Source organism: Nannobrachium achirus (assembly GCF_963921795.1).
Source record: "Nannobrachium achirus genome assembly, chromosome: 14".
In the NCBI taxonomy this organism is placed as follows: Eukaryota; Metazoa; Chordata; class Actinopteri; order Myctophiformes; family Myctophidae; genus Nannobrachium; species Nannobrachium achirus.
In genome coordinates, this window is record NC_137821.1 from 4858280 (window position 1) to 4871428 (window position 13149).

Consider the following 13149-nt stretch of genomic DNA (forward strand, 5'->3'; position numbering starts at 1 on the left):
GGGGCTAAGTATCATGGTCTTGGGCCAGAAAGAAAAAAATGCCTACCCTGGGAGTAATTCACTAAATAATTTTGCCAGGTTTATATTATTTAATCCTCATGTTACATGATTGACATACAGCTTTATTTTTTATCTCAATGATCATAATTTGACATTCATTTATGTGAAATAACTAGAAAGAAAAGGAAAAAAACAACTAAAAGATTTGGAAGGTGATGTCATGATAATCAGGGGTGTCCAAACTTTTTTCAAAGGGGGCCACATTATAACATATTAAAACACCCAAGGGCCGACTACATCTCCTTCAGTAGGACCATAACAGAGTTACTGTACATGCATATATGCATCACATTTAAACGATTTTATTTAACTATCATCAATATTTTATATCGATGGTCTTTTGTCAGTTGTGTGCTCTGAACAAAAACAAATGACTTATTTCACATTACCTAAAATAGCCTTTCTTTGACTTTGATCCCTTCAGAATGAGAACATGGAACAAGGAATCCTGACAATTTATACTTCTTTTTGACGGTGCTGGTGGGCAGTTTATAGAACAATTTAAGAATGTAGCCGTGGGCCGTATAAAATGTGTCCTCAGGCCGCATTTGGCCCCTGGGCCGCACTTTGGACTCTTATCATTGTTCTTAGATTTCTCAGAACAATCTGGTGTAGATTTGATTGATTTACTGAATAGATACACATGGGGAAAATAATAAGAATTGGGCATAAATCACAGCACAGAGTAGCCTATAATGTGCAGGTTTTGTAATGTGATGGTGTCTACATAGAACACCATAACTGTCTGTAATATGTTATACGAGATCACTTTGACTGTTCAGCTTTTAGATGTATGTCCATGGGCGCCCGCTGGCCTGGTGGTCAAGGCGCATACCACATACTAGGCTATGATGCCTGCTGGCGTCACCGGTTCGACTCCCAATCTGGATGACCTTTGCCACATGTCATTCCCCATCTCTCTCCCCATTTTCTGTCAGTCTACTGTCCTATCAAATTAAGGCATAAAAAAGCCCAAAAACAAATCTTAAAAAAAAAAGATGTATGTCCAGTGTCCACGCATATGTTGTTACTGATTTATTTAATACTAAAAGCACACATTGTATATAATGTAAATACAGAAGGGGTGATTATAGGATCAGAACTTTTGGGTTCTGCCACCACAGTTTGATAAAATTAACTGGTGTCTTAAATAAAATTAAATAAAATCATCTATTGCAATAGGACAGTCTCGGTGCTGGTATGGTGGTTATCAAAGTTCCGTTAAGGGAATCTGGAACTAACAGTGTACAAATGGAACCAGATGAACTCTTAACAGGTCCATTTGGTTCCATTTGTACACTGTCAGAGACTCAGAGTTAAGGGAAGACCTTGACATTTGCACGTTTGAAAAACACATGGTCGGCCTATTGCAATAGCATAGTCTATCTCAGTGGTTCTTAAAGTTCCGTTATGGGAGTCTGGAACTAACAGTGTACAGATGGGACCAAATTTGGTTCCATTTGTACACTGCCAGAGTTAAGCAAAGACCTTGACATTTGAACGTTTTAGAGACACATAGTCGATCTATTGCAATAGGACTACCTGGATGTCAAAAGGACTGCCAGCAGGTTGTGTTTCACCAAATATTGGTTCATGGACTTGTTCTAGTTAAAACAGTAGTTAACAAATAGGCCTATAGCTATATGTTCTCCTTTGCATTATTTGAGGTCTGGAGTGACAGGGCTTTCTCAGTTTCAGACCCCCCCTCCCTTTGGAACTCAATCCCAGCTCATATCACCATTTAATTACTGTAAGCCTTGTCGAGCCATGAGGCCCTAAGGGCAGGAACCTATCTCCTGTTTCTGTAGCATGAGGCAGCTTGATGTGCAAGTACTGTATGTACACACCCCCTGGACATGACGCTAGTATGTTCGCAGGGAGCCAGGGACTTACCCCCCAATCCAACCCTTGACGCTGAGTGCCAAGCAGGGAGGCACTGAGTCTTTGGTAATATGACCCGACCGGGGATCGAACCGCAACCTCCCAGTCTCATTCCCCACCTATACTCCAATCCCCCTTTTAACTCTTTCATTTTTTTAATGATTCCCAGGCAGGGTCCAGGATCATACAAAAAAAGACAATAAAAATGGGACCTCCAGGCTTGCTTGGCACTCAGCAGCAAGCGTTGCATTGGGGGGAGAGTCCCTGTGACATAATACACTGTGTCATCAAAGATAGGCCTATGCGTACAACTTTACAATTTTGGCATTTAGCAGACGCTTTTAATCCAAAGCCACTTACAGTAAGCAGGTAATACATCAATATAATAAGCAATACAATATGTACATCAACAGCAATACAACAAATGCATAGGAATATCAATCTTGACTGTGGCAAAAATAGAAGAAAAAAAAAAGCCAGCTTTTTTTTTAGACCCATGTCTAGTGTTTCAGTGTTATGTCTAAGGGGTGTAGGCCTACATGGTACATCACATCCAGAGGGTGTAGGCCTACTTGACTGTACATCAAGCTGCCTCATGCTAGAGACAGGAGGTGGGCTCCTCACTGATTGATTGAATACTTTAGTTAGGAAAACGTACGGGACATTTGCCTATACAGTTCACATACCAGGTCTATAGGATTTAAACCACAAGAAAGCACAATGGCTTGTTTACATTGAGGCCGTTTCTACTCAATTCCTTTAGAGATAAAGTTGTCCTCATGACACTTAATAAAGTTGTTTTTGGTTTGTTTTGTTTTGAAAAGCGACTGAGTATAGTTGGCCTATACTAAGAAAAGCGCTATATAAATTAGATGCCTCATAATAACCTTGAAAGCACTATTTTGTCACTTTCTGCTACAGTATATTGATTGATTGAAGATTGAATAATTTATTAGAAGTTTGCATAGGGAAAAAGTACAGTTTCAGTACAAATCACTGGTACAAGGTCAACTAAAAGGAGATCCTAGTAAGCTTTTCGGCTTATTTACACAGGAACCACTTTTATGTAGGCCTATCTCATATAACATTGAAAGGACAGATAGAACACAGTACTTTGCATAGGGAATTGTCTGTAACAAAAGTGGAGGGGGAGAAAAACAGTCATAAAAACAAGGGGAAAGGGATAATAAAGTGAATTAGGAGACATTTACAAAGGAAAAGGGGAGGTAGGTATGGCCAGGTCTTAGTTTATTACGAGTTTAGAATAGCAGCCATTTGCAGTTGACTTTTCAGACCACGACCATATAGAGTTGCCAGTGCCTTGTGTGCTTGTAGATCGGCTATTTTCGGACATAGGAGATGGATGGATGGATGGATGGGGGTCAAAGAAGTGAACCAGCGTGGACGGAAAGTAGGCGGTGCCTCCAGCACGATTGACAAGCCGAGCGGACCTATCAACTCTCAGCGCGTAGGGATGGGAAACCGCGCTCGGCCAATAGCAGCGCGTCATCTTAGCCCTGATGGGACCGTCATGGCTCAACCTCAACCTGCGGTTGTGCATTGTGGCCAAATTGCCACGTACGTTTACACAACAGCTCAGATTTCAAAAGTAAAGTGCTTACTGAAGGCTCACGAATATCAAGATATGGTACGCTTAAGCAGAATCACCACTAACTTCCGTATTGTTTAATAAAAAGCATTTTAATCTAATCGACGGCCATTTTCTTATCCGCCTTTTCAACTACGCGACCCCATCGGTTGTGAGATGTACTGCACTCTGATACATTAAAACCTTTTTAGAAAATGACGACCAATCGGATTAAAACACTTCTTATTAAACAATAAGACAGATGCGGGTAATTCTGTTTAAGCGTACCATATTGTAACATATTTGTGTCTTCAGTACGCACTTTATCTTTGAAATTTGACCTTTTCTTGTAGACGAACGTGTCAAATTGTCTAGACCGCTCCACACCAGCTTGAAGCTCGTCCATGACGGTGTTGAGGAGGCCATGTTCCAGTGGCTCTGCGTCACGGTGACGCCGCTCGCGCTGCCCGTCCTTTGTGGTTGAGCGCCGGGCGCCATTTTGACCAGAGAGAGCAGAGCAACACAGTGAGAACCGCTTTGGACAAAACACTGACATTTAAACCATTTGTTTCTATATTTATGTATAAACTACACGTCGTGTTGGAATCTACTGGCGTTTTGACGGAATAATATCTACATTTTTTTTTTGTTTTTCGTGGTGGAGTAAATAAACAAATGGCCACGGGAGCGAACGCGACGCCGCTGGGGAAGCTGCACCCCAGTATCGGCGCCAAGCGGGGCTTCGACGCCGGGCCTGGAGGAGGGGGAGGCGGCGGCGGAGGAGGAGGCGGCGGTAACGGCCTCATGCCCACCCCGCAGCAGGCCCTGCCGGTGCCCTTCCCGGGCCTGCAGGCCTTCCAGGGGCCCGGCGGCGTGGTGCCGGGGGGCCTCATGCCGGGAGGCCCCGGCGGCGTGGTGCCGGGCGGCCTCCAGGCCGCCGGCTTCCCGCAGTTCAACCCCGCGGTGGCCGCGGCCGCCGCCGCCGCCGCCGGGTTCGCGCAGCAGGCCGCCGCGCAGCACGCCGCGGCCGCCGCCGCCGCTGCTGCCGCCGCCGCTGCTGGGGCGGCGGGCCTCAACAAGACAGGTAGCTACTTATTTATTACTGTTGTTGTTGCTAACATGCTGAAGCTAACGTGTGGCCCATGCCGTGGCCCTGCTGCTGGTTGTTGGGTAGCTTATCCACGCAACGCCGAGGCTTGTCTAGAGGCCTGTTGTCCTGGGGCCCTGCTGCACCAAAACAAACATTACTTATTAGTTAATCCGTGGGCCGCCAGAAACACCTTCGTTATTTTGTAGACTCCACACAATTCAATTCAAAGGAGCTTTAGTGGCATGAGAAAACATACAAGCAAGTGTTACAAGTACAATAAAAACACACAAATTACTTGTGTATCATGCATTGTGCATCAAGGGCAAGAGTTCTGTTAAAACAATAATTGATACGGTTTCAAGTGAACTGTATTAAATGACTGCTTTGACTGAGGACTCTAGACTAGACCCATAATAAGCCACACGAAGCTGGTAGCACTAACAGCTGGTAACTCACACATCACAATATCCACATTAGGTGGGTCACCAATTTCATCCAATCACGATTTCGTTTCGGCTCTGTTAAAAACTTGGCGAGTTTGACGTCGTTTAATACAATCAGATAGCAACAACAACTGTTTGGATGCATTGGCTGCCAATGGGAGGTAATTTGCAACCCTAGCTTCAACATATTAAAACAAATGTAGTGTTGCAATTTGTGGCTACTCTAAAAGTGGAGTTTGCATCGACCCTAAATAAATGTAAATTTCTCTCATTTAACCTGTATGTGTTGCGTTCTCCCCTGCTTGGTTCAACATTTCTGACCTGAACAACAACAGTCTTTTCTGTTTGCTAAGGGGATGGAGAGTTGAAAACACTGGCTTGTTATTAAGCCCCTTTTCCACTGACATGGCCCAACACCACACCACTCTATTCCACTGGTGTGAAAGTAATACCAAACGTGGTACTAAAAAGTATCCACTCCAGAGTAGGTCTGAGCTAGGCCAAACAGGGCCAAACACTTATAATGACTGATCACTCACTGACTTTTCATTTAGACCACCAGGATATAGTTGTACATGATAATAGATTCTATTTTGTTATCACTGTTATAATCTATTATAGACAGTGTATTATAATTATTATAATAATACTTTATAGTGTATTATAATCACAGTTATAATCCATTATAGTATATTATAATTTAGGATAGTTGTAATACAAATGTATATTGTGTTATAAGCACAGTTAAAAAGGGTCAACATAAGTTACTGTGCTTTTTCTTTTGTTCTTGTGTCGCTCAGACTTCGGCAATAAGAAAGGGAGGAAGAGAAGTCGTTGGAGCAGCGAGACTCCCGACCAGAAGACGGTCATCCCCGGCATGCCCACGGTCATCCCACCTGGTCTGACCCGCGACCAGGAGAGAGCCTATATAGGTAAACTGGACTTATGTTTAATTATACGTTGTTGTTATCATTACTGGATATTATAATGTTTAGACATAATAATCATAATGTATTCATTTTTGCTGATCTGTGTGACTTCAATTGGTAATTGCATTCCTTGGCATTTATTTAAATTTTTGAGGGATTCTTAATTTGTGCATGGTCGCTGAATTCCCGTTAACCCTACCGGCGTAATAATTATGACACAAATTAGTATGATTAAACATTTGTGATCCCAAAGTTATTGTAAGTTCGATTTTATAACACTTTTTAACCTCTTATTCTTTTGGCATGCAGTCAGCTCATTCCACAAGCTGGCTACTAGCTACAGTATATTCCGTTCAGGAATTCAGCAACCATAACAACCCAGCGGGCCACAATCGACCTGAACCTTAATTCACAACGTGTTCAAAAGTGTTGATTCTCCTGTGTTGGCCAGTTGTGTTCTGTGACGTTGGGGGGGGGGGGGGTTTACTTTGCATACCATTGGGCAGCCATTAGCAAGTGGAGCTTGAAGGAGAGATAATTGCCAGACGTCACTGCTTGCTGATTGGATAATGGGGTGTCACACCAAATTCTGGTCCCCTGGGTACAAGGAATCACTGCGGGCCCCCCATGAATGTTCTTCATAGGAGGAGGGGGGGGGGGGGTTTAACCCATTTACACTGGGAACACATTATTTATTATGTTATATTTTGTGCTTTAACTATTGAAAAATAACAGATATACAAGCGAGTGCCGCACTGCGAGCTTGTAGATCTGCTATTTTTTTTTAAAGCGTGAAAATGTGAAGTCTGTGAATATTTAAAATCCTTTTTAAGGTTTTTTGAAAAAGCTGTTTCTATGTCAGTGGTGCTCAAACTTTTTCATGTCAAGGACCCTCAAGATGATATGTATTTGGCCACGGACCCCCATCTCTAAATATTTAGTTCCAGGAACCCCCCAGAAGCAAAATTTGAGTTACAAATGTTTGCTTAAAAAATACATATATTCAAGATTTGCACACATTTTCACAACTTTTCAAAAATAGCTGATAGCTTGTATATCTCCTATTTTTCAATAGCTAAATGATTAAGGCCCCTCCACCTTGGGCCCTAGTAACTCAGTCCCACTTTCCCCCCCTTGTGACGCCCCTGCCTGTCCCCCATAAATTATGCTTCTCGTTTCCCCCTGGGTATTGAAGTATGAGCATTTCTGCTTCAATGGCAGAACATTGGTCTGACCCCCACACCTCCCATTCACGGTTCACTTAACATGTTGGTGGATCTTGCTTAATGAACCACTTAAAAGCCATGTTTGTGTATGTACTTTGGCATATGGTCGATAACGAAAGTGACCATTTTACAAGTGCACAACGTGTTTTTGTAGATGTGCTTGTTTTCGCCAGATGAAAGTCTTTAAAGGACAACTTTGTTTTTTGACAATAAGGGTTCATATTTTAGATAGTCATTAGAGAAAAGATAAGATGAGTGTTCAAATGTTTTCATTTCTTTCTATCGTTTTAGTGATTTTAACTATTTTGATTTGCATAAATACTGTATGTATTTTTAGACACAAAATAAGCCCATTCCCAAGATGCACCACAATCTTTCGTGGGCAGATGTGACTTTATGGGGGCTGGTGTAAATGGTAACAAAGACATTTCCGGCTTATTGTGTCTAAAAAGACATAAGATATTTGGCGCATGACCCCACCCATTGAAATCAAAATACTAAAATCGCTAAAACAATAGAAAGCAGTAAATGAAAACATTTTAACATCCATCATTTCTTTTCTCTGATTACAATCTAAAATATGAACCCTTGTTGTAAAAAAAAACAAAAGTTGTCCTTGCAACGTTATTTGCAAGACGAGAAAATGGTTGGCCAGATCACATGGTGATGCCAATCTGTGTGACCTGGCATTGGCAGTGCCCTGCCCTCCCTCCCAGTAGCAGCAGTGCCTTCATGCTGCCCTCTCACCCAGGGTGCCGTGAAGCCAGACGGATTCCTTTGTCAATAACCACCCCAAAAAGAGTGTTATTGACGCCGTTTTATTACTCTCTCATTGCTAATGGTTGATCTTCCCTTGGTATGTAAAAAAAGGAAACATTTGTTTGTGCCTACCTTCTATTGTCACACTTTATACGTTTTCCTTTTTGCTCGTTCAGTAGAAACCACCCCACCCCCATTTAGAAAAGCCAATGGGAAGTACTTAAAAGAAAACGAAAATATGAAATATCGGTCAAGTCACAGGGGAGCTTGTACTGTACTCATTTCTCTCAGTGAATACAGAATAATGAGCTCAGTAAATGTTGACTGTGTCTGGATGGGGAGGGGGGGGGGGGGGGGGGGGGGGTCATTCCTAACCTCATAATGTGCATGAGATGAGTGATGTCCCTTTTTTATTTTTTTATTCCTTTTTTCCTGAATGTGAGAGAGTTGCCTTGATGTAACCGTGGGCCCCGCAGGCTGCTCAAAGTGGTGACTTGTCATGTTATCACTTGTCTTTATCATTTATTAAGCCGATAGACTTTGATTTTTTTAGGGATTTGTTTGCGGCCTTTGACGTCTCCTTAAAATGCCAGAGCCACGTTAAAAAAAAGACTGCTTTATATATTATGGAAAAAAATGGCACGGGACGTGGATCGATGCTCTCTTTCAGAGGGAGAATATCTAAAATATGTCTCGTCTGGAGAGTGGCAGGCATTTTTAGGAAGAACTCTGGGTCACGTCATTGACATATTTTGCCAGTTATGATCTTGAAACCTTCCATCGTTGTCTGGGACGCCAAAATATATTAATTTACGTCATTGGCTACTAAGAAACAAGCGCACATTTAAATAAAAAAGAAAAGAAAGAGAGAGACTATGCTATTTTAGTTCGAAATGTTACCATCTACATTTCAATAATTTGTTGTTGATTTTCCCCAGAAAGGATTAAGGGTTTTCATGTGTTCTTGCGATAACCTGCTGATGAGATGTCTTTTCTTTTGGTTTATTGTTTGTTTATATCCCTTGGTTGTTTTTAACGTATCAAATGACTTAATCATCATCATGTCTTTTCTCTGCCTCAGTTATATATTTAACAAAATAAGAGGCAGTGCTCTTAATTTGAAGTGCACCGCCTCTCCCATGATAATGTGTTTGTTGTTGTTGTTGTTGTTGTGTTAACCACATTTCTCCCCATCCTTGTTTTTTTTTTCTTTCCTAACCTGAATTCTTCCAGTCCAACTGCAGATTGAAGACCTGACTCGTAAACTACGAACAGGAGACCTGGGAATCCCTGTTAACCCTGAGGACAGGTCGGAAAAAGATTAAACCCCCCCCATGATGTTACAGTAACACTTTCTCTACCTTCTTTGACCGTTTTCTTTACGAAGACACACACAAAAAAAAAGCCATTGAACTTGGTTATGTTAGTTTTGTGATTAGCGTGTGTATATTCTCAAAATTGATGGTAAGCTAGTCGTTGCTAGATGTAGTTGATTTTGTCTTGGTGATATTTTTTAGTCAGGTATTTGCACTAGCCTGCGTGCCAGCCTACTCGCTCCATTCCGCCATTTGTTGTGTCTCTCCGCGTCACAGCCTGGAAATGATTCAGTTGACGCCCATTTCTGAACGTCAGTTGTGACGTAGGCGACGTCGTTGCTGATTGGATGTTGTTCCATCGAATCAGAGCAGGGTTAGGATAGCTCTGTCCTCAGCCAGCCAATTGCAAAAATTCTTGGCCGATACTGATCCTCCGGTTTTATGAAGGTCTGACCTGCCAAAACCGATTTTTCCGATACCGATTTCTTTAGCTAAGAACTAGAACATAGTGTTGCTCCAATACCCCTTTTTTCAGGAAAAGTAGGCCTACAAGACATACTTCAATTTGAGTACCAATAAGCTAGATATAGTACAATATCCAAAATCACAGACAATATCCAGTCTAATATGACCGTCTGGACTAGGCAGGAGGAAAGCAGGTGACGCATGCTTTTATTTCCCCTTCTTTTTGGAGACGACATTGACACAGGATTATGGAATATATCCTTACATTGCAAAGGTAATCAGCACCATCTGTATTCTATAGGCTGCCACTAAGTAGACTGGCTGCTACTTGCTAATCTTTACTTTAGTCACAGGACCAGAGCATCATGCTGTGCAGTGCCATAGACACAGTTGGCATAAAACCGGTATTTATGTCAGTGACCTGCCGGTCACCGATGCGGCCGATTTTATATCATACCTGCCGATATTTTAATATTGGCCGATTCCGATGTCCATAAAGCCGCTTTTTATGTCCCACCTCCCTTGGAGATGGGAGGCTTTCCAGACTGGGATGCGAAGACACAAAACAAATCACGGAACGGAGCGAGCGGGCTGGCACCCAGGCTATATTTACACTCTAGTGGAAGCAACTTATCTTAGTAGTTTTGGAGGTTGTTTTCTGTAAAATGGAAGAGGAAAAAAAAGCTAGACTAAAGCCTGAATTTTTATACTTAATCTTACAGCGGTGTTGCATGCCGAAAATAGCCAACCTGAATTATAGCGTAGAGATCTGCTCTTATGGACGTCCGACACCGTTGTATGCCTGAGTATAAATTAGGCGCAGTTGTAGTCTTTAACTTAAAAATGTTTCTAGCTTTTTAGATCTGCTCTTAAGTCTCAACTTTTTATTTTCGAACATGACAATGTTTCCTATATGCTTTAACATTACTTTATGCATGCTGAGATTCAGCGTTAAGTAAATTCGAAAAACAATACAAAAATATCTATAGATACAAAAAATTAAGCAATTAAAAGTTTTAATCGTCGCTGTTTCTGTTTACTCTGGACAGCGCAGTGGTTACGTTTTTGCCTGGCAGAAGCTATCAAACTATAATAATATAATAAGAGTAATGTTTTAAGTTAAAATTCACATGATTAATTAAGGGCAATATTTTACTGAATCATTGAATAATTGCATGAACCTCATGGCTACATAATAATGATGATGCTGTCTCGTTGGTGTACTGTACTTGTCAGATGATCTGCTTGCCATCTCTGACGCTGAGCTAATTGCCTCCCAAAGTTCTTAGTTTCCTAGTAGACACTCTTTTGAGTCTTGGTATTTTTATCACTGTCTCAACTGTTGCATGTAAATAATGCCTAGTTGATGTTGACTGACTGTTGTGTGTGGATGGTTGTGTGAAGTATTAATGATGCCTGATGTTTACGAGGACGCAAATCTTTCCCTCGACCATGCTGATTTCCTGACACAGGTTTTGGGGCCCAATAGTTCTGCCCAATAAACGATACATTTTATTGAAAACCCTATATATATATATATATATATATATATATATATATATATATATATATATATATATATATATATACACACACACACACACCCAGGGGTCCCCCAGGGCTCTTTACTAGGTCGTCACTCCCCCCCACCCCACCCACCCCCGCCCTCGATAACAAATCTCTTTTGCCGGAAATGGCCGATCTACAAGCTCACAACGTTGTCGCGTTGTGAGTTGTAGACCTGCTATTTGCGCAGAGTTTCCGCCACTCCAGAATAGGGGCCTCATGGTTAGTATATCATGTGGTTAAGCTTAATCAGTTGAGGTTTAATGTGGATAAATAATTTGGCCTTTTTTATGTTGTTGTTCAAGATTTAGAAACACACAAGTCCCACCGATTTTGATAATGAGTTAGTTTTATAAACTGTAGTTAGTAATGGCACTACCTTTCCCAGTGCTGTTGATAATTGTTCTCCTCCGCATAGTGGCAGTTTAACAAGAAAAGGTTGCTAAGCACTGATTATGGTTTCACCTGAGAAATGCATTATTATTTAACAATGACTTAATGAATAACCATTGGTCGTGGTCATTATGGTGTCTCCCATTTATGTGAGTGCCCAACACTTAACACCAAGGGAAAAGGCGTTTGTTCCAGTTTTCCCCACGTTTATAGGACTGTTGGGCTCTGCAAGAGAAAAACTACAACTCCCAGAATCCTCCTCCTCCTCCTGTGGCGTTCTGGATTTACTCATAATAATATTATCATTATTATAGTGTCCGTTTTATAAGGATTTATTCCTGCAGGAAAATGCCTTTGTGCTCAGAAGTGTGTGAGACTTAAAAAAGAAAAGAAAAAAAGTCCCTGACCTTTATTTTACGTATTCTTTTTTTTAACATGCTCTTAGTTTTCTTCATCATAATCTTTAATCAGACATTTCCACAGCGAACCATAAACAAAACGTTTTGACTCCAGGACAACAACACAGTCTTTAGAAGTCACTTCCTATACTCTGAACCTCGACCAAATAACCAGGGCGAGGGTTTCAGGTCCTTCCTCACCGATGGAACTTTCAAGCAATAATAACGTTGAAAGACCTCTTAATCATAATACATAATTACTCTTCCTCTCTCCCTCCTTCTGAATTAATCCAAGTTGGTCACTTCAACCCCGTTGGCTCGCTCTCTCGACTCCCCAGCGAGAGAGCCGCCCGCTCGTTCCATAGGGAAAGGTTGAAAGAAACGTAACCTAATCTTAATGATAATTCCTTTTCTCTTAACCCTAAAAAATTACCCCACCGCCACGACGACTTTAACCCCTTCTTCAAGCACAAGAGGCTCCTTTTTTTAACGCAGCGATACAGGTTTTCAGCTTCCGTCCATCCATCCATGCCACCACAACGGGGAGGTAACGGACCTCTGCAACCAACCTACCAACCAACCAACCAGCCAGCCTGGCCTGCCAGGCGGCTCCAAAAGCCAGCGCTTCTGTTTTTTTAAAGACTTTTAACTTTAACGTTCCCCCCCCCCCTCCCCTCCTCCAACCCCCAACTTAACCTTCCTTTCTAGAAGGCAGGCCAACACTCCTGTATGCAGGTTTATACATGGCCGTTCCACAAAGGTCTTTTTTTTAATTTTATTTAGTTGGGAATGCCCCTCTAGTATATTGGTTTTATATAACTGCTACACACTTTAGGTTGCCCCCACCCTACCTTTTTTTTAAACCTGGAATTGAGTGATAAATGGGACTCTTGATTTGGCTTTGCACAGTTCTTTTATATTTCAAATTGTTTGCTGCGTCAGCATGAGTTATAATATACCCAGCCCCCATTTGATTAAGACATAATGTTTCTCCATACTTCCAAATTCTTATTTTTTTTATTTAACGGCTTTCAT

At 41.6% G+C, this 13149-nt stretch overlaps 1 protein-coding gene across 1 annotated transcript in view; it reads left to right on the forward strand.

Annotated features, from left to right (window-relative positions):
- The window catches only part of LOC308298679 (uncharacterized protein), a 46936-nt gene that overhangs the window by 17888 nt on the left and 15899 nt on the right, over positions 1 to 13149 (forward strand). The window contains exons 5-8 of the mRNA XM_080742321.1: positions 3883 to 3977; positions 4175 to 4613; positions 5863 to 5994; positions 9210 to 9285. Coding sequence (XP_080598447.1) covers positions 3883 to 3977; positions 4175 to 4613; positions 5863 to 5994; positions 9210 to 9285 — 742 coding nt within the window. The remainder of the gene's footprint in view (positions 1 to 3882; positions 3978 to 4174; positions 4614 to 5862; positions 5995 to 9209; positions 9286 to 13149) is intronic.